The following is a 22,105-nucleotide window of genomic DNA, read 5'->3' on the forward strand; positions in this document are numbered from 1 at the left end:
GGGAGGGGAAGCTGTTCTCTTTTTCTTTTTTTTTTTTTTGTAATTAATCAATGATTTATAACTGAGGAAAGTTTGATATTCCCTCAAGTATAAGAGAAATAGTAAATCTGTTGTAAAATATTTTGCTTTTGTATAATTGATTTCTTTTTAACATTTAGCATTCTTAGTAGAATTTGATGCTGCTTTTATTTCATCATTTGATAAAAATGGAAGCTGCTGCTGTAATAAAATGTGAGCTGTAAAGTAAAATGAAAATTAAATTCATATTCTGTTAGGAAAATGGCTCAATCAGTTCAATTTAGCAATGATAAACCAAGACCTGTTTGCATGATATCTGTTTCTCTTCCCTTCATTTTGTGTTTTTAGATGGAAAGCAACTATACAAGATAATACAAACTTTACGTTAGTTATCTGTACGTGTATTTCAGTATTCTAGTTGAAGATAACAAATTGAGACATTCTTTAACATGTTCTGTAACAGTTCCCCCCCACCTTTTTCAGGGTTTTCCATTATACCGTGGCAAGGTTTCTTAAGTAGTTATACATAATATGGGCAAAAAAGAGATGCATAGCACCTACACATCTTGTTGCAGTCAGTTATTAGCAGCTTCTCAACTAGGCTGTCTTGTATGTGCAAATTCCCTCTTCAACACTAACATGATTTTCATCTGGTGGAAATAAAGAATTCACTTAAGCAACTTTCATAAAAATATATGCAGATTACAGTGACAGTCTCTTATGCCACTGTTTGTTCTAATGTTTTGGGGGTCTTTTTCTCTTTGAAGGATAAACATGATCCACCAAATGTGTTGTTTAAATGCTGGTTATATTGTCATGAAAACATAACCAGTAGTATCTCCCTTTTAATAACAAACCTTGTTAGAAAACAGTTAAGGGGTGGGGAGAAATTTTCTTAAGAGTCATAGCTAGCTGGTAATTATTTGAGTGGCATCTTTCAGTGATTTAAATGCTTTTGCTTTTTTGTTTTGATTTGTTTGGAACTGACCCTTTTCTGGAAATGTACTGTCTTTTTGAATTTTTAGGCAGGTTGAGGGGGGGTTTTTTTGTATTTTTTTTTATGGCCCAGAATAGAATTCAGAGCAGAGAATAGAGAGAGATTCCTTAGAATATATAATGTCCTGTCATTAAGGCACTTTCCTGGGCTATGGGAGATCCAAGCAATTGTTCTGAATCAAGCAGAGAAGAGATTTGAGCTTAGGTCTCCTACATTCCCTAAGAGTGCCATAATCACTATTCTTGGGTGGGTAGCTTTGCTTACTTTTCCTCAAGAAATTTAGAAAGATTTTGTTGTTGCAGTTGTTTTAAAACTAAAATAATTGCAGAACTTCATAAAATGGAAATCCTTTCTGGTGGGCCCTCTAAAAATCCCCTTCTAGAGATCTTGCCCTTCCTCCCTCCAGCTATGTTGTCCTTTTTGAGGAAAACAGGGTTTTCCTTTCTACAGAAAAAGCTACAGTATTCCCCTCTGGAGCCAAGCATGTCCCCCAGGTACAGCTGTGAAGGTGCAAGGCTCTAATTGTCCCTCCCCCATCTCTAGGTAAACTTATTTTCAGCTATTATTATTACACAATACTGCTGGGAGACATCAGCATAAGAATATAATGAGATTTAAGCAGCTGTTATGTTGAATAACTCTTACCTTTCTTGGGGGCGGGGGTCCCACAACATTGACAGTTTCTCTAAAGTCACTTAAGTCACCTGTTTATTGTGGAAAGAGCTGGTGGCCATTCACCTCTAATTTTGCCCTGATGTATCCATTTTTTTCCTTTTGATTTATTGCTTAGCTCCCTATGTTTGTTAGATTTCATTATGTGCTTTGGCTTGTGGGTTGCTTTCTAAAGGAAGGTCAAAATGGCACTGTGAAAGGGCAGCACAGGCAGCACTAGAGACCTGTCTGTGGAGGTGATCATCAGGTTAGTGGACTTAATAGCACATGAGATAGATGTCTTGGGTTTTTCCCCCCTTTGGAATTAGATAATGCATATGCACAGTAGTTGCTTTGCAAAATAGCATAGGAGTTCACGTTACATCCTCTTACTTGCTGTATACAGATAGCCAAAGGCACCAGCCTGTGTTTTCAGCTTGCAAAATAAAACATTTAAAATTGAGGTATAAGAGCAATCTGAAAATTAGTTTCTGTTGTTTACATTTCTGCATCTCAAAAGCAGCCAAACTGTGGCTTGTTCTTCTAAGCTCCAAACTGGATCCAAAAAAACCCCAAAACTAAAACACCTGGCTTTTAGGCTCTTATGCCAAGAGTCAGCCAGGGACAATTTTAAAGTCAAATTATAAACCTTTATTTTCAGGAATTTTATAAGGGAAAAGGCACACCTTATCTATAGAATCTCACCAATATCCCAGACTATTGCAGTAATACACTGGAAGTGACAAAAATAAAGCCAAAAAAAATTCCTCTGTCTAGGTGCATCTGTTTTTAGTTCAGTGATGGAGAAAATGTTTCTTTTTTATTTAAATAGCGCTTTTTTTTTTGTGTGCCTAATCTTGGAAATGTTTAACACTTGTTCCCATTATGACATGGAATAATTTAAATGGTAGTTTTAACAATAGTAATAACTAACATGATGGTGACTCATTAGCGTAGACATGGACAAGATATGTTCACTATTGTTGATGGTTATGGGCAAATCCTGTTTGGGCTATGTCTGCATGCATCTGGGGTGGGGAGGAGGGAATGAACACAACTGAATTCCAGCGAGGTCAAGCCCTAAAGGAACCTTTACCTATCAATATCCGAAGGAATTTTAGACTCTAATTTCAATGAGAGGAAGAGCTTTTAACTGTGTTAAGAAGATTGAGGTGTTTGCAAAGATTTTGAGTTATAAAGAAATGATAAAGTTTTATAAAATCGTTTGGAAGCCTAGAGAAGAGCAATTGGTAATTAGAAAAGGGGTATCTTGTAAACATAGTTTCATAGTGTATGAGTGTAGCTCTAAATTTAGGAAAGGGGCTTTTATAAAATTTTATGGCTAAAATCAAGAAACTTTAGGAAGGTTCATATGGTGATTTTGTGCTAAGTTGGCTATGTGAGGGAGTGAGTGGGGCGGAGGTGTATGTGTATGCATGCTTGTGTTGTCTGTCTCCAGGTTGTTGAATTTACTGTATTGCTGTTTCTCATCTAATGAGTAAATGTGGATGCAGCTGTTCAGTATCACAAATCAATAGTTTTAAATTTAATAAATATTATTTTCTTAATTCAGGCAAAGAAATGCTAGGCAACAAGATGTTAATTAACTTGAAAGCAGGCTGTTCCCAAGTAAAATATAAAGGTTAGAAATAAATGTATAAATAAAAATAGATTTTGGGAAAAGTGGATCTTCTTTGTATTTGTGAAGGAGGAGGTTTGTCACCAAATGGTAGGAAATTGTGGAATAGAAGATTATCTTCTAATAGAAGATTATGAATGGACATTTGAATTTAGAATTTCATTTTTTAAGATATGTTCTTCTCCACCTAGTTCATTATGGATTAAGCATACTTTCAGAAAGCATTGCTATGGCTTAGCTGACACTTACTAATAGGTTAGATGTTGTACAAACAAATACACTGGTAAAAGTATTTTGTATCTGCCCTTGCATACAGCAACAATGATAAGCCTATCTAGTTAGTAGACTGAATTCATTGTGGGGTTTTTTTGGTTTGTTTTTTTGGTCAAATAATTATGCAAACTTTACATTTTGGACAACATATACTTGAAGAATTAAATATTCTTCTGAGGTAAAGTGCATATTACATGCCTTCTGTCATGTAATAATCTAGTGTTTCATGGGCGTTTGCTTTTTTTGTTTTGCTTTTAATTCCCCTGCTGGAGAAAAACATAACCCTGGTTTATAGAATTCTTTGCTTTGGCATCTCTGAATTACAGTGAAGGACAGTAAAAGATTATAAGCTTTTGTGGGTGACTTTGTTAAATCGGTGCATATGTAGGTTGTCATTTAGTTAAATATGTTATTGAGATCCAGTCAGTATGATTGTGGGATGTTCACTTCACTCATGCATGCAGTCTAAGGTTTAACGTTTGCTGGAGGACATATTAGCAGTCAGTGCTTTAGGGAGGTAGCTTGGAAGTGTAGGAGAGAAGGGTTGATTTACGGTGAAAGGTGCCTTGAGTGGAAGTGTATTAAAGTACTTAAAATGGTCTCTGAATTTGAGTAGTACTTCCCATCTTTTTTAATAATGCAGGATTTCCCCTAAATGGAAGGAAATGTTTAAGTATGACCACTGTATGTAGAAATGTCCTTGGTTATGTTTGTGTTTTTGGCAGGGTACGTCTCTCTTCTCAGCCTGAACTCTTATGACTTTGCTGCAGTACTGTACCTTCATATACAAGAAAGTCCAGTGATTTCAGTAAGATTGTATAGTTCCTCACAGTGCAAGCAAAGTGCTCATTGGTCTAAACACAAAATTGGACTGGCTTAAATAAGATGTGTTTCTAGACCTGTTAAACTTGCACATCTCTGTCTAGACAAGTGTGAAGGCTACATAGGCTGGACTTGAGTTAAATGCTTATTATGGTGATTCTCCTCCCCCTCCCCTGGATGTTCCCACCCCTACAAAAGCTGTGCTTTTAGATGTGTCATGATATGATGTCTTAACACATCTTGATACTATCTGTCATATATAGCGGACTAATTTTATTATTTCCAATAAAAAGGCTATATACTAGCGTAAGATGACTTTTTGACATATGATAGATAGAAGGTTAATTGATGTTAAATGGATGCTTTGTTAGCCCTTCATCAGCTACTAAACTAGTACAAGAGGAGGTGCAAGTCATTACTACAAAAGGCCACGACCGATATGTTTTCTTAGTGAGGTTTATAGGTCTCTTTTCTTCCCCTCCTCCCCAAACCGCACAACATACAAGCCAGCTGTAGCGATAGGAGTAGGAAAGCAGCTTTCTTAAACATACCCTCCCCACCCCCACACACACACTCCCACCCCCTACCCCTTTTCCTCTTCATACCTCAGCAGACTGACAGCTTCTAGATGTTGCGTGCGAGCAAGTTCAGCTGGTGCTGTGTGGTCTGGGTGTGTGGTCTCCAACTCAGCCGAGAGGCTGCTAACAGGGTGGATGAGAGAGAGCAACACTGTTTACTTTAATTTATTTCGGATGCCGGAACTGTGCCCAGAGTTTCTCCTGAGCTTGATTCCACAGTTAGCGGTGTCAATCCCTCCCAGCTGCAGTGCAGTCTGAAATGTGCACTGAACTTCCCTACCAAGTGCTTTCATGGCATCTGCTTCAGGTCCAGCCTTTTAATCCCTTGTGACTCAGAAATGTTAATGGCATTGCTGAGTGCTGTGATTATTTTGCTTTCACTATGTCAAGATATATGGCCATGAAGATGTGCCTTGTTGGGTTAAGTAAAGCAGGAGTTTTAAGATTATTTCTGAAATGGGCAAGTACAGTCGTTGTGAAAGTAGGGCTTTTTTCCTCCCCCCCTCGGTAACGCTAAAGATAAAATAACTGATGTATAGACTTCCTGGCTGACTTGATCTTATAGTCAAAAGTAATTTCCGTGCAAAAGAGAGTATGGCATCTTAATAAGCTGTATTTTACTATTAAAAATTGGTTTCCCTCATTTGTTCCCCAACTGTATAGGTTTTCAATTCCAAATCGGTTTTGGTGCGTGACATTTGTCCTGTAGGTGACTTGCTTGTCGGTATCAAAATTACCTTGACGTATCATGCCAGATTATGACAGTCAAAGGCAAACGAGGGTTTATTATTTCTGTGTAACAGTGAAATTGCCCCTTACTATATATTTGTTCATATTTTCATTATAAGTAGCTTAGTGATGTTTTGACGATTCCCCCCCAACCCTGAATGCAACGTTCATGAGATTTCTTGTTTAAATTGACAAGTCTTCTTTTATTATTTAAATAAACATGCATGGACTCTTAATATCACTTGGAATTTCAGCATTGTTTAGCTTATTCACTTCCCAGTCTTTTCTGGCAGGCTTGCAGGAGCGGACTTTGTATTATTGATGCAGTGTTGAAGGCTGTGGAAATTCTAGGGCACGGAGGATCTCCAGAGGGGTTAATAAATGTCAGTTATTTTCATTGTGCTGCTTTCAGCTACTTTTAAATCTTAGTTTGTGTAGAGTGTCTGTCTGAATTTGTGTCACTGGAAGATAAAGCACAGAAAAGGTTGCACTCATGTTTTTCATTAGGTTGCAGTCACTGTTGAATAAAAAAAAATAAGGGACTTTTCTCATTGTCCCTTTTGAGGGTTGTTTGCCTTTAGCGATTGTTGTGTTGCTCTCTAATAGTGTATTGGAGTCTTCTGTTGAAAGCAAATGTGTTGGATTTGTTTGGAAATGTGTTTTTTGTAGTTAAAATGAAGAGACCATCACCCAGTCTCTGGATCTGTTGGGGTTTTCTGTTCATGTATGTACATCTATTTTATGTCCGTTTGAGAGGTTTGTCTCTGTTCAGTTAGCAGTTAGATGCTGTGTTGTCATACAGTGGTACCAAATGCATTTTCAGATTTAGTCTCCTAGGTAGGAGGCACCCAATAAAACAAACTGCTGGATGAATACTTTGATTGGAAAAATGAGACCAGCCTTATCGGGGATATTTGGTAGCCATGTTGGTCTGAGACAAAAAGAAATGCAAAACTCTAGAACTCATGGTTCAGAGATACCTTTTATTAGACTAACTAAGAAATCACAAAAAAAATTATCTTTTTCTGCACGCTTTCGAGCACAGGTGCCCTTCCTCAGGCTCAGGGAAAATTAAAGACTTATGAGCCTTATCGGGCATTCTTTCTGTCAGTGGTTCTCAACCGCCTCGATTTGAAGCACCCCTCCTTAATTTTTGTAAATTGAGCAGCCTTTCATTTCAAAAACATATTTATTTTTTACAGTGCTATCCTCCTTGCAGAAGGGCCCGTCAATTGGACAGTGGGGGAAGGGTGGTCAGGAAGGGCAGATCATGAACCTGCACTTAGCTCCTCATGTTGTGTGGCACCCTTTAAAAGATCCTGCAGCACCCCAAGTATTAGCACCCTCATTGAGAATTGTTGCTCTATGCCCTACACCAGAAGTGAGCGAACAGATAATTGTAAGTAGATGTAGTGTTCTTTGAGACGACAACTCATTTGACCTAATAAAAGATATCACATCTACCCAAAGAACCTTGCCTGCCTTTGAGACTACAACTTTTATGCAAAGACATGTTGGCCTTTTTATCGCTTGTCAAGCAAACCTCCTTACGCTCTTACATCTTAGGCTTTTTTTTTAAATTCCTATGCGAATTCTGATTTCCTCCTTGTTGAGGAAAGCAATACTGCATTCTAACCTCAGGTTAATCACCTGTCATCTGATAAAGCCTTAAGGTTTATCATTTATAAGAAATTTTGTCCTGCGAAGTACTCCACTTAGAGTAGGATTTTCAGTAGTTAGAACTAATTACCTTCCTCTTATAGAAGTCGGGGATCTTTTTTCTTTCTTTAAGGACACCTCCGTTGGTATTCTTTCCTATTTATGAAACGTCTAAAAATCTAGTTAATTCTCCTGTTCTAGTGTTCTGTGCAGAAAGTTGTCCCTGTCTACCTTGTGGATAGCTATGCTGCATTTGAATCCAGTGGACAATGCGAGACTTGTCATTTGGTGTTTATGACCAGATAGTGCCTTCAGAGTACTATATTTCCTCAAATTGAAGGTGAAGGGTTTTTTTTCTCCTCATTCAGCATGGGTGGGGGAAGCCCCTTATCTTAGATTTGAGTAGAAGTTGGTGGTGGACAGCAACAGGTGCAGCTCTGACCCCAAGTCTGGGACCTTAGCTGTTGGGCCCCTGTGGCCTCTGCTTACGTTCCCTGCTGCAGCCCCAGCTGTGACTGGTATCCTGCTCCAGCAAGAAGCACAGAGCACATGCTACCTCTGGCTCCCATGCAGCCAAGTGGTGGCAGCAGCTTTGATGCTGGCTCTGTGGCATGGGCAGGTGGCATGAGGGCCAAGTAGTGAGTTGAAGCAGGCTGTGGAGGTACAGGCATAGTGAGGAGTTTGGTGTGGGAGAGGGGACGGAGTGGGGACGACAACAACAAATGAGAGTTTTAAAACTTGACACTTCAGAATGCTAATTATGTCTAGAGAGAACCATATCTGAACACCCTGTGCTCTGATAGTTTCTGATGTCGAAATATATATTTTTTTTGAAGTTTGTCAAACTTTGGGCTTTTACAGAAAGAAGCTCTGGTGGTCTTTTATTGAGCTTGTTGTCATGAGACTACCAGATTTGCAAAGGCAGTTGTAGAAACAATGCAATTGGGAAATACATATTCCACACTTGTTGGCAGTACCATTTTGGGCTATGTCTGATAAAATGAAGGAGAGGCTTTCTCTACCTTTTAACCACTATTTATAAAATTGGTGAACAATAAACATCTGTGCCAAATCTACTTGGAGTTTCACTTACAATTATAGCCAGGGCTCATCCCTAGAGTTATGATGTAGTATTTGTTTAATGTGCTGCTCTGTAGATCTATAAAGAGAAATTATGTTTATTTTCCTTTAACCTTAAAAAAGACGTAAAAGACATGAAAAATCAGAAACTCAAATTTTGAGGATCGCAACCTTTTTTGTGTGTGTTTGTTTTCATTTATAGGTTGCTACTTTAGATTCAGGTTATTGGCAGATTTTTAAAAAATGTTTAGCTACCGTTTTTGTTCTGTGTACGTTAAATGGTAGTCTTTGAGTTCCCAAGAGATATACGTTCACATCATACATACAAAACACCTTTGGCAGTCTTAGCAAAGATGTCAAGGATCAAGTGATCTGAACTACTGCTTCTTGTTTTTTCCCTTTTGGATGCTAGAAGCTGTGTCTGTAATCAACGCATTTTCAGGCAGTCTTGCAGAAACTTGAAGTGATCTTGTCCACAGTATGCTAATTTTAGGAATAAACAGAATATTTTAATGTCTATCCAATATATTTTCTAAGCAGTCTTCTTTACACAGAAAAACCTAAGTCTCAAATATAATTGTATATATACATTTCATGAATTTAAATGGAAAATAGCTAACTGTTTTGGGGTTTTTGGGAGTTTTTTTCAGTGTACCATATAGCAAAAATAGAGGGCTTTTTTTTGTTAGTGGTCTTCATCTCTAACTTGCTTCAGAGACCTTATCCTACAGCTAGGCTTGCGCCCAAGGATGCTTTGAGACCATTAGGCTGCACATGGAATCAGGTTCCTCTGAGAAGCACCTCTTGAAACTACCATTAGTGTACTACATAGCATAGACTTAATCTTCAGAGTCAGTAAGTGGCTATGCAAGAAGGGCTTTCAATGTGAAATAATGCTGCTAAGGGCTTCTTAGATTACACTTCTGTTTAGAGAAAAAAAAATCTGATGCTTTTTCCCCTTCTTCCTTGTGGTTCCCTCCCCCACCCCTTTGAAAAGATGCCAGTCCCTACTTTATTTCAGCCAGGCAGTGCTCTTCATTTCTGGTAGGAAACTTAGAAAATAAAAGATTGCCTGTCATGCTACTGTATATGGATGAATCCCTCTTAGTTTGATAGGGAAAAGAACTAATATTGTCTTTTCTGGCAAATGGCTAATGAAAGTGAGAGGACTAAAACTAGAATGCTGTTTCATGTTTACAGGTGAAACATGAGCTAGAAATGCATTTGCTTAGTAGAATGAAAAGAATGAGAGAAGTATATTGGACATATCATATTTGCTTGCCTGTAACATGCCAGGAGAACAAAAAAGTATGTTATTTTGTAAAGGCAAAAATAAAAGAAGATTTTTCCAATTGTGTTTGGGATAGAGTCTAATTTGCAGCTGACTCACATTCCCTTTCCTACTTCGCTAATGTTGAAATCCTAGCTGCTGCTGAAGACAAGCTTCTGTTGGTGGAGCTATAATTTTGAAAAGAGCTAATTTTGAAAGGGTGTAAAATAGGAGGATAGAGGCCAGGAATCTCTAGGAGGCAGAAATATTGCCCCAAGAAAGGTTAGCTTGATTAGTGGAACATCAAGACTATTAAAAAGGAGAGGCAATTGGTAACACTTCTGGAATGAAGAACAATGAGCCATTAACTTAATTGACTGCTGTAGCTGCCTGAATAGGAATGCAAAAGCCACTGCTTTGTGGAGCAGGAATCAAAGCAGGGTGTTTCTACTCTGGTCAGCAAAATCAGCCTCCCTGCATATAATACATGCAACCTAATTTAGGAGGCTGATTTTTGGGAAAAGAGGTGCATGTATGTGAGAGAGTATGCATGTCATAATAGCAATGTCAGTTATTTATGGAGCTGTTACACTAATAAAAATATTGGCAAAAGCTTTACCTAACATTGCATTGGGAAACTAATTTTAGTGTTTTATGTAGTATTTATACTTGAGGTCTGTGTAATAGTTGGGAACCTTGTATAATAATATTTATGAGCATTGTATTCTAAATTGTCCATTCTACACCAGTGTTACTGGAAAGACATAATTAAGCTTCACATTTTTTCTGTGTGCATGTGTGAGTGAAACTTCATTAATAGAATGCCCCAAGCACTGGTTCAGTCTCTGTACCAGTAAAGGTATCTGTAGAGTGCCTCTACCCATTTTTGACACAATGAAGCCAATTTACTATAAAAGGGAAAAAGAAGTAATAGGCCATGTGAATGCTACAGTCTAGCTATAACATCTTGAGATTTACCCTAGTGTTCCCATTCCAGTGAGAGATTTTTAAAGTAGCTCTGCAATAAATGTAGAAATACCTTAGAAGAAATACTAGACTTCAGGAGACTCTGCTTTTATTATGTTTATTCAACTCATCATGAAAAGGCATGGAGTGCCAGTTTCTGAAATCCAACAAAATATGCTGTAATATTACTTTCTAGGTTAGTATTAACTCAAACACATTACCTTTGGGCCCACATAGCCTTACAGGAAAGATTACTTAAAAAGAAACTAAAATATTTTAATGAAGGAAAAAAAAGGAATTTTCTTACTGACATTTCATTTCTCTTTCTAGAGATTTCCCCAATGGTACTCTTGAGACCTTGATGATTTCCTTATTTTGGCCTAAATCTCTGGAAAGTTGTCCAGGAACTTATAAAATGGTCCCGATACTCTTTTCCCTATTCCTTTTTCTGAGGGAAGGGTTACATACATTGGTACTCAGCAAGACAGTCTGAAAGCATGTGCTTGGGAACCAGAAGCAGGTGAGCAAGGAGACGGGGGCAGTAGGATGGGGATGTGGAGTTGGAAAGAGATTTGGGATAAAGAACCATTTGGAGGGAATGAACTGAAGACTCTTACCCCTTAGAATGGAATGGGGTGCCAGTGTCTCACTATTTTTTTCTTGATGCATCCACCAGCAGAAAGTCCCAGTTCTTTTTCTGATGGTCCACATAGATGACTCAGAAGTTTAGGGATGGAAGGGACCTCATGAGATTATTGGGTCCATCCCCCTGCTCTGGACAGAAAAGACTGCTGGGGTCAAATAACCCCAGCAAGGTGTGCATCCACTCTCCTTTTGAAGATCTCCAGGGTAGGTGTCTGCACCACCCCCACTGGGAGTCTATTCCAGTCTGGTCACATGAACTGTGAAGAAGTTTTTCCCTATATCTAGTCTGAAACCTTCTTCTAGGAGTTTATGACCATTGCTTCTGGTTTTCCCTTAGGCCGCTTTGGTACATAGTTTTTCTCCAAGCCCCTGATGCTCATCCCTAATACATTTGTAAGCTGCCACCAAATCCCCCTCAGTCTTCTCTTTTCTAGGCTGAACAAGTCCCATATCTGTCAGCCTGTCCTTTAGAGGCCTGAAGAGGAAGTCATACATCGTATGAGTGGCTCTTCTCTGCACTCTCTTAAGCTCGTCCAGATCCTTCTTGAAGTGTGGCGCCCAGAACTGGATGCAGTACTCCAGCTGTGGCCTGACCAATGCAGAGTAGAGCGGGAGAATAACTTCCTTAGTTTTGCTTCTTAGCAAAGTTCCTAAGTTTTGCTTGAATAACTTTCTTAGTTTTGCTTGAGCAGCATCAGCTGCTCTATTAGCTCAAGTGACAGTGGTTTATATAACGGATCTGCCGGATTTCAATCCTAATGGGTGTCAATATAATGCCTCATGACAGGATCTTTTCTTCAGTTGTCTGTTTCTAAAATCCTAGGAAACATTGTTAAGGTTGCAGAGTTACAAAATGCCAGGATTAATGTTACCAATATAATCTTAAATCTCTTATACCAGAATGCCTTGGAAGGTAGCACTTCATTGTGAGAGGCAAACTTGTGGAGAATTGGATTTCTCCATTGTGAGAGCTCTGCTGCAGGAACCAGAGTTTTGTTCAAACAAACAAAAACGGCCTTTGTTGCTGATACCAATTCGTTGCTCACTGTTTCGGAACAATTACTATTTTGTAACCTGATAGTTTATTATCACCAGACCCCAAGGTATTTTTGCTCCTTCCCAAACTGTTGTTGTTTGTCTGCCATTTATTTTGACTTCCATGCTTGAACCTTATTAGTATGTTGGCTTTAGTATGTTGTGTCTGGTGGTCAGCACTGTCTTGGAGCTTTAGCTGCAAGAATATTTAACGTTAAGTTGCTTCCTGAGAGGTGCTTTTCTAGCAGAAGGCTGCTGTATTAAGTGATCGTGTAACTAAAAAAAATTATTTTTATCCCTCTACACAGGACCCTGCCTCATTCAGTGCAGAAAATGAAGAGTGTTCACTTTCATGAGAAATTACTCAATATTTTGTTTTCTCTCTTTGGTTCAGTGTGTCCCCTTATTTTATTTAAAGGTGCTTTGAAGATAGAATTACTGAGTTCTTTACACTTATTTCCATGTTGTTCATTACTGCAATATCAAGGAGCATTCATAGACAGGCTCTGGGTGTGTGTGTGTTGCGAGTATCATGTGTATCAGCGTCCCTGCACTGAAAAAATGGTAGCAGGGGCTCTTTGACTAAAGCTCATTTAATGAATAGTTGGGAGCCTTATACAATACATGTGATGCTGATGCATGTGACGCTGGAGTGCAGTAATTACAATTAATCGAGTCTGCTCCCACAAGCCATAATTACAACGTGTTGGAGCAGTGTTGCTGCATGTGCAGAGGTGCCCAAAGTGCTTCACAAATATTGCTGCGATTCTCTTTGTGACACCTTTTTGAGGCATGGAGAATAATTCTTGTACGTGTGGGCAGCTGAAGCACAGAGAGGAATGCCAAACATATTTACTAGTTTGGGTACCACATCTCAATACCTGGGACCAGATATAAGCAGAGCATTTGTACATTCAGAGTACAGTTTCCATTGATATGTTTGAGCTGGGAGCACTTTGTACTTCTCTAAGTTAGGCACCCAGAAAATGAGGAATAGCATAATAGGAAACTGTGTTTGAAAAGTACAATGTAAATGATTTGCCCAGCATTACAAAGGCACTGTGTGGCAGAGACAAGTACAGATCCATTTTCCCAGAGCAGCATTTGACTGCCTTAACTAAGAAACTTCCCTTTTTTTTTTTTGCAGTCTTGCTTTCATACCTTTCAGCTTCCTTGGTAAATGAGGCAGGGGAGCTTTGAACAACAGCCTCCTTCACTATACAATCCTGATTCGCCCCCAGTGCAGGTTTATCCAGGGCACTGCCTGAGGCAGGAGGCCTGTGGAAAAACAATATATTACCATATAATTACTTCATCATTGTGCACACATCCAAGGGAATTGAATTAAGGTTGCACATGTTTGCATTTCCTAACTTTTGGGTGCTTGAATATACAGCTTCAATAATTCTTTGGCTGTAGCTTTTTCATTTGTGGTATTTGGGGAAATATTCTGGGTGTTGCTTATTTTGAAAAACCCTGCCAAAAACAAAATATGTTTTGATTTGAGCGTGTTTGTATACATTTCTATCTTCTATTTCCACCAGGCGTAGCTTACATTGTACATATGCTTTTGTTGCCTTGAAAGGATTTTGTACGCTAAACCGTTAAATAATTTTTTTTTGAACTATTTGGAATTCATTCATGCTAGATTATGGTCCATCACACTTTCATTAGCATCTTTTGATCTTTTAAGGGTTTGGCTATTCTCTCACTGGTCATATATAGTTATTGCCTTACCTCAGACAGATACGTTCCTATTAGACATTTGCTGCCAGATTGTGTTTTCCCTTGAGGAACTGCAGTCCAGAAGGGGATGAACACTGAGGTTCCCCTGCAAAAGTTTAACCATGCTGTCCTGGTGGAAGACTGTGGGTATCACAGTAGATTAAGGAATCCACACGGAGGAGTATCTTTATAATTGGGGAGGCAGGAGAAGCTGCTCCAGATGTGCTGCCCCTTCAACAGGATCCAGTCTTCTATATGTACTGTTCTTCTACCACAAAGTTGCAGCAGCTTCAGAGTGAACCCAGTAGGAGCTGATGTTTCTTCCAGCCATGTGCATCTACTTCTTGAGCTTTTCTGGCATACGAAGTAGTACAATAGAAATTGCCAGTAAACAACAAGAAATTTAGTATCAAATTAATCATGGAATAAGTATGAGCTGTGTACCTGCAGTTTTGTTAGCGTTTTTGACTGTTGGAGTAGCCTTCTAATTTGAAATATAAATTGATGTTCTTCTGAAAATCTTCAGTGATTTCATGTACTCTTTCAAATATGTTTTTAAATACATAATCAGCATTAAGGGGAAACTTATTTTTCAGACTCTTGTTGATTGGACTCAAAGGAATTATCGATCTCAAAAGCAGTCTCATGTTTCTTAGAACAGCCACCAACTTGGGGAAATGTTAAACATTTGTTTAAACTATTGTCGGGGACTCATTTTCTCCTGTGCGTTTGGTTATTTCAGTGCTATACATACACTTGTATGCATGTGCAATTTGTCATCTCCCACTTGATGGGAGACTTTGCTTACATGTACTTGTCATTTTATTATTTACTGAATGGTCTTCCTTTATCTGATTAATAAAGAATATCTAGAATAAGTCATGGTCAAGCCTTGTTTTGAGAGGGTATTACTATATCTCCTGGTCTAAGCCAGGGACAGACTCAAGCTTTGATAAATCCTGTTTAAAGTTGCCTTCTGTGACTCTATGCATGTGCATATGAACAGCTGTGATTTGTTTCTTGATTTGTTGTCTTCTAATTTGCTTTCTATTTCATCATAATTCAGAACCGGAGCTATAAATACTAAATGTATACATATATGGGGGTCATGAAAACTGTTCAACAATGTACATCCCTGCTAGAATTTCTAAGGCCGACTTTAACATATGTTTCATAATTGTAATGTTTTCATGCATTTCTTTTTATTACTCGTTTGTAAATGCTTTTCTTATTTTTTCTGAACAGTTTGCCAAGTAACTGGATTTCTAATCACTGCCAGAAAGCAACATGTCTCGATCCCGCCAACCCCCACTTGTGACTGGTATCTCTCCCAATGAAGGCATCTCGTGGACAAAAGTCACAATCAGAGGAGAGAACTTGGGAACTGGGGCAGCTGATCTCATAGGTACAATGAGAAAAATGGTTTGTCCTGTTTAGTATTTTTAAGGTGCAGGGCACAGAAACAGATGACTATCAGATTTGGCAAACTTTCCTATTAACAGATAGACATAATATCCAGTACGCTTGGAAGGATGTTTTGAAATGAGTATATTATATATAGTAAATACATGTATATCTCATTATGTCTACTGATGTAGTTAATCTAGTGGTTATAATCTATGGGTAAAACTGTAACTTCTTGGAATATCTGGGGGGCTTGCTTTTGGCCTTATTGGAACCAGGATTTTGCCCTGTAGCTTTAAATCGGGACTCCCTAAGTTCTCTCATCTTCTCTGGCACTGACTTCTATTGCTTTGGGCAAAATTATTTAGCTTGTTCTGAACTTCAGTTTATCTACTATGAAAAGAATGTTTCACAAGGGTATTAAAGCTTAAGGAATGTTTATTGAGATACTAATACACCAATTAGCCTGTTGTCATTCTTGCTTCCTGAAGTTGTCTTTGCTGGGTTTCTCAAAAAAAACAAGACACAGCACCTTGCTCCAGGTGATAAACCCTAATGGTCCAGTGTCTGGGCAGTTATACAATCTTTTTTTTATTAGTATAAAGAAATCTTCTTACAAAATTCTGTTAAGAATTGTCTTGAATTTTGAATCATTGGAGTTGATAGTCATTGTATTTCTTACTGCAGCTTGTTTTAATACTGAGTTTATTCTGGTCAGCGTCTGTGGTCCCAGTGTTGTAAAGATTTATGCATATGCTTAAATTATATGTTTAGTAGTCCTTTTGGCTTGAATAACAACACTTATATGTCAGTTTACAGGATTAGGGCCTAATACTTCTATAAACCTCAGCCAAACTTGCCTTAAAGCTTGCTGGTGAAAATCATTACAGTAAAATAGAAGTAGAAAATGTGGTGTATTTTAAAATAAGCTGAGTGCTTTGTGCATGGAAAAGAAATATATTTCTTCATTTAATTAAAGACAACCTATGTAGAATCTGCTTTGAAACAAAATAATTATTCCATAAGCCACTTGGGAATTCATGGAATAAGAAACTAAACTGGGGACATGCATCTGCAATTTTCATTTCCGTTCCTTACTTTTTTAAGGCATTTTACTATGAGGTGTTCTAATATTGCCACTATAGGCTTACCTTAGGAACTGTGAGGTCCTGTCATAGTGTGACTTACTGACTAACTCATGTTTCACTCAGGTAGCCAAGGGCCTCTCTTCTCCTCCACTTGCTTCCATCCAAGGCATCCTACAATACTTGGTGTTTAAACCTGGATTGGGAATCTTGGAAAACTCTTTTCAGCACATTGAGACAATACTTTTATTTATAATGAGTCTCTCTCACTTTAGAAAGTGTTTTATTTTTTTGGGGTTTTTTTTACTGTTAAATGTTCTCTTTCCACACGTGCCTATCTGCTTCAAAGTTTTCATTATGAGTCGCTGTTATATTTAGTATATGGTGTGTAAAATACTAATTTTTGTCAAGTCAATTACTTTATCATATAGTACAGTAGTTCTCAAATTACAGCCCATGGACTGGATCTAGCCCATAGCCAGGGCCATCCTTGGGGGTGGGGAGCAAATTGGGGAGACTGCCCCCACGCTTTGGGGTGCCCCATAGAGCTGGACAGAGTGGCTGTGGAGACTGCACTGCCACTGCCAGCTTAGTGTCCAGCCACTCGCTACCCTTAACCACCACCGCTACCAATGGCAGTGGCAGCTTCTTCGGTCCAGGGCACGTCAGATCGGAGTGAGGGTGGGGCCCCAGGCTCAGGTTGGCTCTGCCCATGGTGTTCCCCGCTGACCGAGAAATTCAGCAGCAGGATAGCAGTCACAGCATTAATTGCAAGATCTCTGGAAGTTCTGACAGTGCTGGGAAGTGTGGCAGTTAATGCTGCCACTACTTCCCTGCTACCAAATTCCAGACCTGCAGGGAGCCTCACAGACTGTATGACCTGGCTCCATCTGCTAGTTTGGGCCTACACACCAGGCCAGTCAACAGCCGAACCAAGCGCATAGAGTTGGATTCAGCGTATTGGATTGCCCGTGAACCCCATCCAAACCAGGCCATATTCCACTCATCTGATCTCCACCTGATCTGAGAGCCCAAAAGGTTGAACACCAGCAGTACAGGATATTTGAAACAGACAGTTCATTGTTCATTTTTAAATTGGCCAACTTTGTCAGCGTAACTGCTCATTCAGAAGGCAGGGCCAGGTGGCACCCTTACAGATTAATTCGTTCAGAGAGGCATTTTGGAACTAATCTGTAAAGTGCCTCCCTGCCCTGCCTTCTGCCTAACTCCAGACTAACATGATGAACTCTCTCTCGTTTCTATCCGTAGAACACAATTCTTAATTAAGAAATAAAATCATAGGCAGGAAAGTAACTAAATATATCCTCATTATTTTAAAAGTTTTGCACAAATATAAACACTTCCTGTGCATTCAAATGCAAATTGCAAATACATAATTAAATGATTCTGCTGAATCTGAAATAAAACTTAGTGAGTGGACTTCAACAGGTGATCTGCAAAGTAGGAAAAGTAGTTCCCCCTTAACTTTTTTTGATAGATATTAACACCATGAAGGTTTTTGTTGTGCTTTTAAAAAAAATGACAAAGTAAATAAATAGTATTTTTCTCCTGCTTGGTTTTGCACTAGAAATGCCAGGTGCTATTTTTGTGGGAGGAGGCTTATCAACACCTAACAAAGTAATGAAAATCACTTAATTCAATTTAAGAGTCCTTAAACAATGATTTAAATAACTTGCCTTCTTAATTGCTTGGGTTGTAAAATCTTTAGCAGTTTTGAATTTTTACCTTTTTATTATGTGTTATAAGATACAGCTTTCAATCTACTTTTTATACTGTTTGTTGTTTTTATATGCTTTGTTGTTTCTACATTTTTAAGAGGAACAGTCCTTTTAATCTTCATTTGAGAGTGACTGGCTTTAGGACTGCATGAGGTCACTTGAGGTCTTGTGCGTCTCTTGGGGGAAGTTATAAATTTGATTGGTGCTTCTCTTTTTTATGTTTTGCCTCATCGATGAGGCGCCATGATTAGTTATTTGTGAATAGTCCAGAAAAGCTTTTGTTCTTAACTAGTTGAAGGGATGAAGAATAAAATGGATTGATTATGTGACTTGTTCTAAGGTGATCTTAATTTCCAACTCTTCCAGTCTCTTCATTGTACGTGTGCTGCAAGAGACAGAAGCAAACTAAATATTTCATGAAAACCTTGCTTTTGTGTCCACCAAACTAGTAAATAATTTTGAAGAAACATTATTTCCTTACAAACACTTTGTGGTAAATATTCACAATAACAAAGTGTGCACAGCCTACAGGCTGAAAGTTCAAAATCCTGTAAAATAGTATGGGAGCTTAAGTCTTGTTGACTTGGTTTGAGGCTTTCCCACTTTTGGAAATGGACTTCAAGCCATGAAGGTTCTTTTAGAAATCTTTCCTGTGTGCTGCACTGATTTATATGTCTTCAGAATGCTTCACGGATATTAAAATTATTTCATGATCAGTCATGGGTGAGGTGGATGTCAAAGGTTGAATGCACCATTTTGCAGAAGCTTTTTCACTGCTGTACTCTGCTTTGCACACTTAATTTAAAATTTGATTTTTCACCCTTCCACTTGTTTTATGGAAGCTCTGTGGATGCAAAAACGAGATATGGTGGGGGGAAGTCTTCCATTACAAATACTTTTACTCCGTGCTTGTTAAAAGTCAATAGATTTAAGTTGTGAAAGAGCCAGAAACTTTAAAAAACCGGAGCTGTGATTCAGTTACTAAATTGGGGATACTAGGTCCTGTAGAAGAGTTGCATTTTGGTAAAATGACACTTTGAGTCTCTATGATAAACTTAAATCAAAATAGACTTTCTTTTTTTCTTCCATTTTATTCACAAGAAGTCTCTCTCAATTTCCAGGTTTGACAATCTGTGGACACAACTGCTTACTGACAGCTGAATGGATGTCTGCCAGTAAAATAGTGTGTCGAGTCGGGCAAGCTAAAAATGATAAAGGGGACATTATTGTCACTACAAAGTCAGGTGGCAGAGGAACTTCAACTGTATCCTTCAAACTCCTGAAACCTGAAAAAATAGGTATTTTGTCTTCTGTCTTTCTTTTGCTAAATTATTAAAACTGATGCCTTTGCTTTTACAAATGAAATTTAGGTGTGACAACTAAGCTGATTTGAAACCTTAAAAAAAAAAAAAAAAAGCAAACAAAACTCTTTTTACTACCTGCAAAAATATACATGCATGGGCAGATCTAGAATTTTGAATAGGGAGTGCAGATGGTGAAACACTGTCACACACAAACACATTTTCTCCAATTAAAAATAAGCTAGAAGCTTTACTAGTATGCTAGGGACTTGGGACTATATTATTCAGTTTAAGATTTGAAGCAAAAAGAAATATGACTTTATTGGAATGAGTTAAAAAGTAGTCTGTAGGGCTGTGAAATAGGAGCTTTATTACCAGAAGCAGCTAACAGATAACAGAATTGCAGTCCAAAGGACAGCTTGATCAGTGGAACAGCAAGACCTTAGAAAAGAGAGAGTCTTTAACACCTATGACCTGAAAAGTTCAGAAGGGATCAACTAGATTATAACGGGTCAGTTGTCTTCCTCAGTACAGCATGACTGCAAAGGCTGCTGCCATTGTCACGAAGTTGGTTTTAAACTTTGGGTGGAGCAGGAATCAAAGAAAGGTTCAAGTGCATCACTGCTCCCCTCCACCCCTGGATCTGCTCTGTATACAGGTGATGCACTCTGATAAATTGACCAGTGAGCATGTTACATTGCTTACTGAAGTACTTATTGCTTTACAAAGGTTTTAATACCACCAAATAATAATAGCCCCAGTCATGGAATTCTTTTACTGATTCCTTTATCTCTAATTGTCCAGGGAAGCCACAAAGAACCCATGAATAGTATGCCAGAACACTAATTGACCATTATCCTTTTAAAGAAAGAGTTGTATGTGATAGCTAATGCGTGCTACCGTATTTACTTGAATATAAGTTGAGGTTTTTTTCCCCAATCAGCATGACGGGGAAAAAGCTCCTTGCCTTGCATATGCATACAGGGAAACCTCATTAAATACATTGTGTACTGTTAAACTGTTGCCAGAAGCAGCATGTGCTCCATAACGAACATAAACTAGGAAGTTGATTAAATGTAGCCAACACTGAGCAGGACTATGAAACACATAGCCTACATTTGGCAAATAAAAAACAGGCACTTGCTCCCCCAGGGGGAACAGGCACCAGCCCAGCACTCATAGGGTGCATCCAGAAAACCTCCACATGCTGCATAGTTTGTTTCTGTGCCACAAGGGCACAATGCCTGAGAGTGTGCTGTGTCAGGGGGTTTTTCTGCAGGTTTTTTTGACCCCTGGATATGAAAGGGTAAAAAAAAAAAAAACAGAGCAATGAGTGCTCAGCCAGAATTGCTGCGACTGGAGCCCCAGGAGCCCAGGTAAGGCTGCCTTTGCCCCTGGGGTAATTTGTTGCTTGCCAAAGCATGGATGTTTCTCAGGGACAAGTAGTGGCGGTGAAAGGTGCAGCGCTGCTACTTGTCCCCAAGGAAGCAAATGTCTGTGCATGTTTGGAAGCGCCCAGAGGCCAGAGCAAACTCAAGCACCCTCTGCTTAAAAGTATACTATGGAATACCTGTGTTGAAACTTGCAGCAGTTTCAGATAAGGTGAAATGTATCAATTTTGAATGAACTAAATCTATGTGCACCAATGGTTATTTGCATATATGTTTATTTCAAAATCAGTGTTTTCAAGTTTGCTTCTCATGTCCTTGTGCTCAGGGAGAGCAGGTTCTGACAGGGGATGGGAAGGATGGAATAACTGCAGGGGAAAGAAATTGTGGGGCAGAGGGCAAGGAGGCTAACTCTTTTCCTGGATTTATTTTGCCTACTGTAAGAGTAGAAGGGGGACAAATTGAGGGAAAGCTTCCAACTTCCTGGACTTTCAGAAGGCCTTCGACACTGTCTCTCACCCCATTCTCATTAAGAAACTGGGGGACTGTGGTGTGGACACCCATGCAGTCAAATGGGTTGCCAGCTGGCTGGAGGGCCGCACCCAGAGAGTGGTGATGGATGGGTCATTTTTGACTTGGCGGGGTTCCGCAGGGCTCGGTCCTTTGGCCTGCACTGTTCAACATCTTCATCAGTGACTTGGATGAGGGGGTAAATAGCACCCTGTTCAAATTTGCTGATAACACTAAGATGTGGGGGGATGTGGGCACACTAGAAGGGAGGAAGAGGCTGCAATCGGACCTAGACAGGTTACAGGGGTGGATGGATGAGAATAGGATGGGATTCAACACTGAGAAGTGCAAAGTGGTGCACCTGGGGAGGAATAACCGGCACCATACCTACAGGTTTGGGAACTCCCTTCTCGTCAGTACAGAGGCAGAAAAGGATTTTGGAGTCGTCGTTGATTCCAAGATGAACATGAGCCGGCAGTGTGGGGATGCAGTCAAAGAGGCCAACCGCACCTTGTCATGCATCCACAGATGCATCTCGAGTAGGTCCAAGGAGGTGATCCTCCCCCTCTCTGTGGCACTGGTCAGGCCACA

General features: G+C 39.1%; 1 protein-coding gene across 4 annotated transcripts in view; it reads left to right on the forward strand.

The window, feature by feature from the left end:
* Nucleotides 1–22,105, forward strand: part of EXOC2 (exocyst complex component 2) — a 188,585-nt gene that overhangs the window by 4,827 nt on the left and 161,653 nt on the right. For all 4 annotated transcript variants that reach the window (XM_019542506.1, XM_019542496.1, XM_019542514.1 and 1 more), the window contains exons 2-3: nucleotides 15,333–15,492; nucleotides 19,437–19,613. In XM_019542506.1, coding sequence (XP_019398051.1) covers nucleotides 15,375–15,492; nucleotides 19,437–19,613 — 295 coding nt within the window. In that variant the 5' untranslated portion in view covers nucleotides 15,333–15,374. The remainder of the gene's footprint in view (nucleotides 1–15,332; nucleotides 15,493–19,436; nucleotides 19,614–22,105) is intronic.

Source organism: Crocodylus porosus, unplaced genomic scaffold, assembly GCF_001723895.1.
Source record: "Crocodylus porosus isolate Cpor-Errol unplaced genomic scaffold, CroPor_comp1, whole genome shotgun sequence".
NCBI classification, from domain to species: Eukaryota; Metazoa; Chordata; order Crocodylia; family Crocodylidae; genus Crocodylus; species Crocodylus porosus.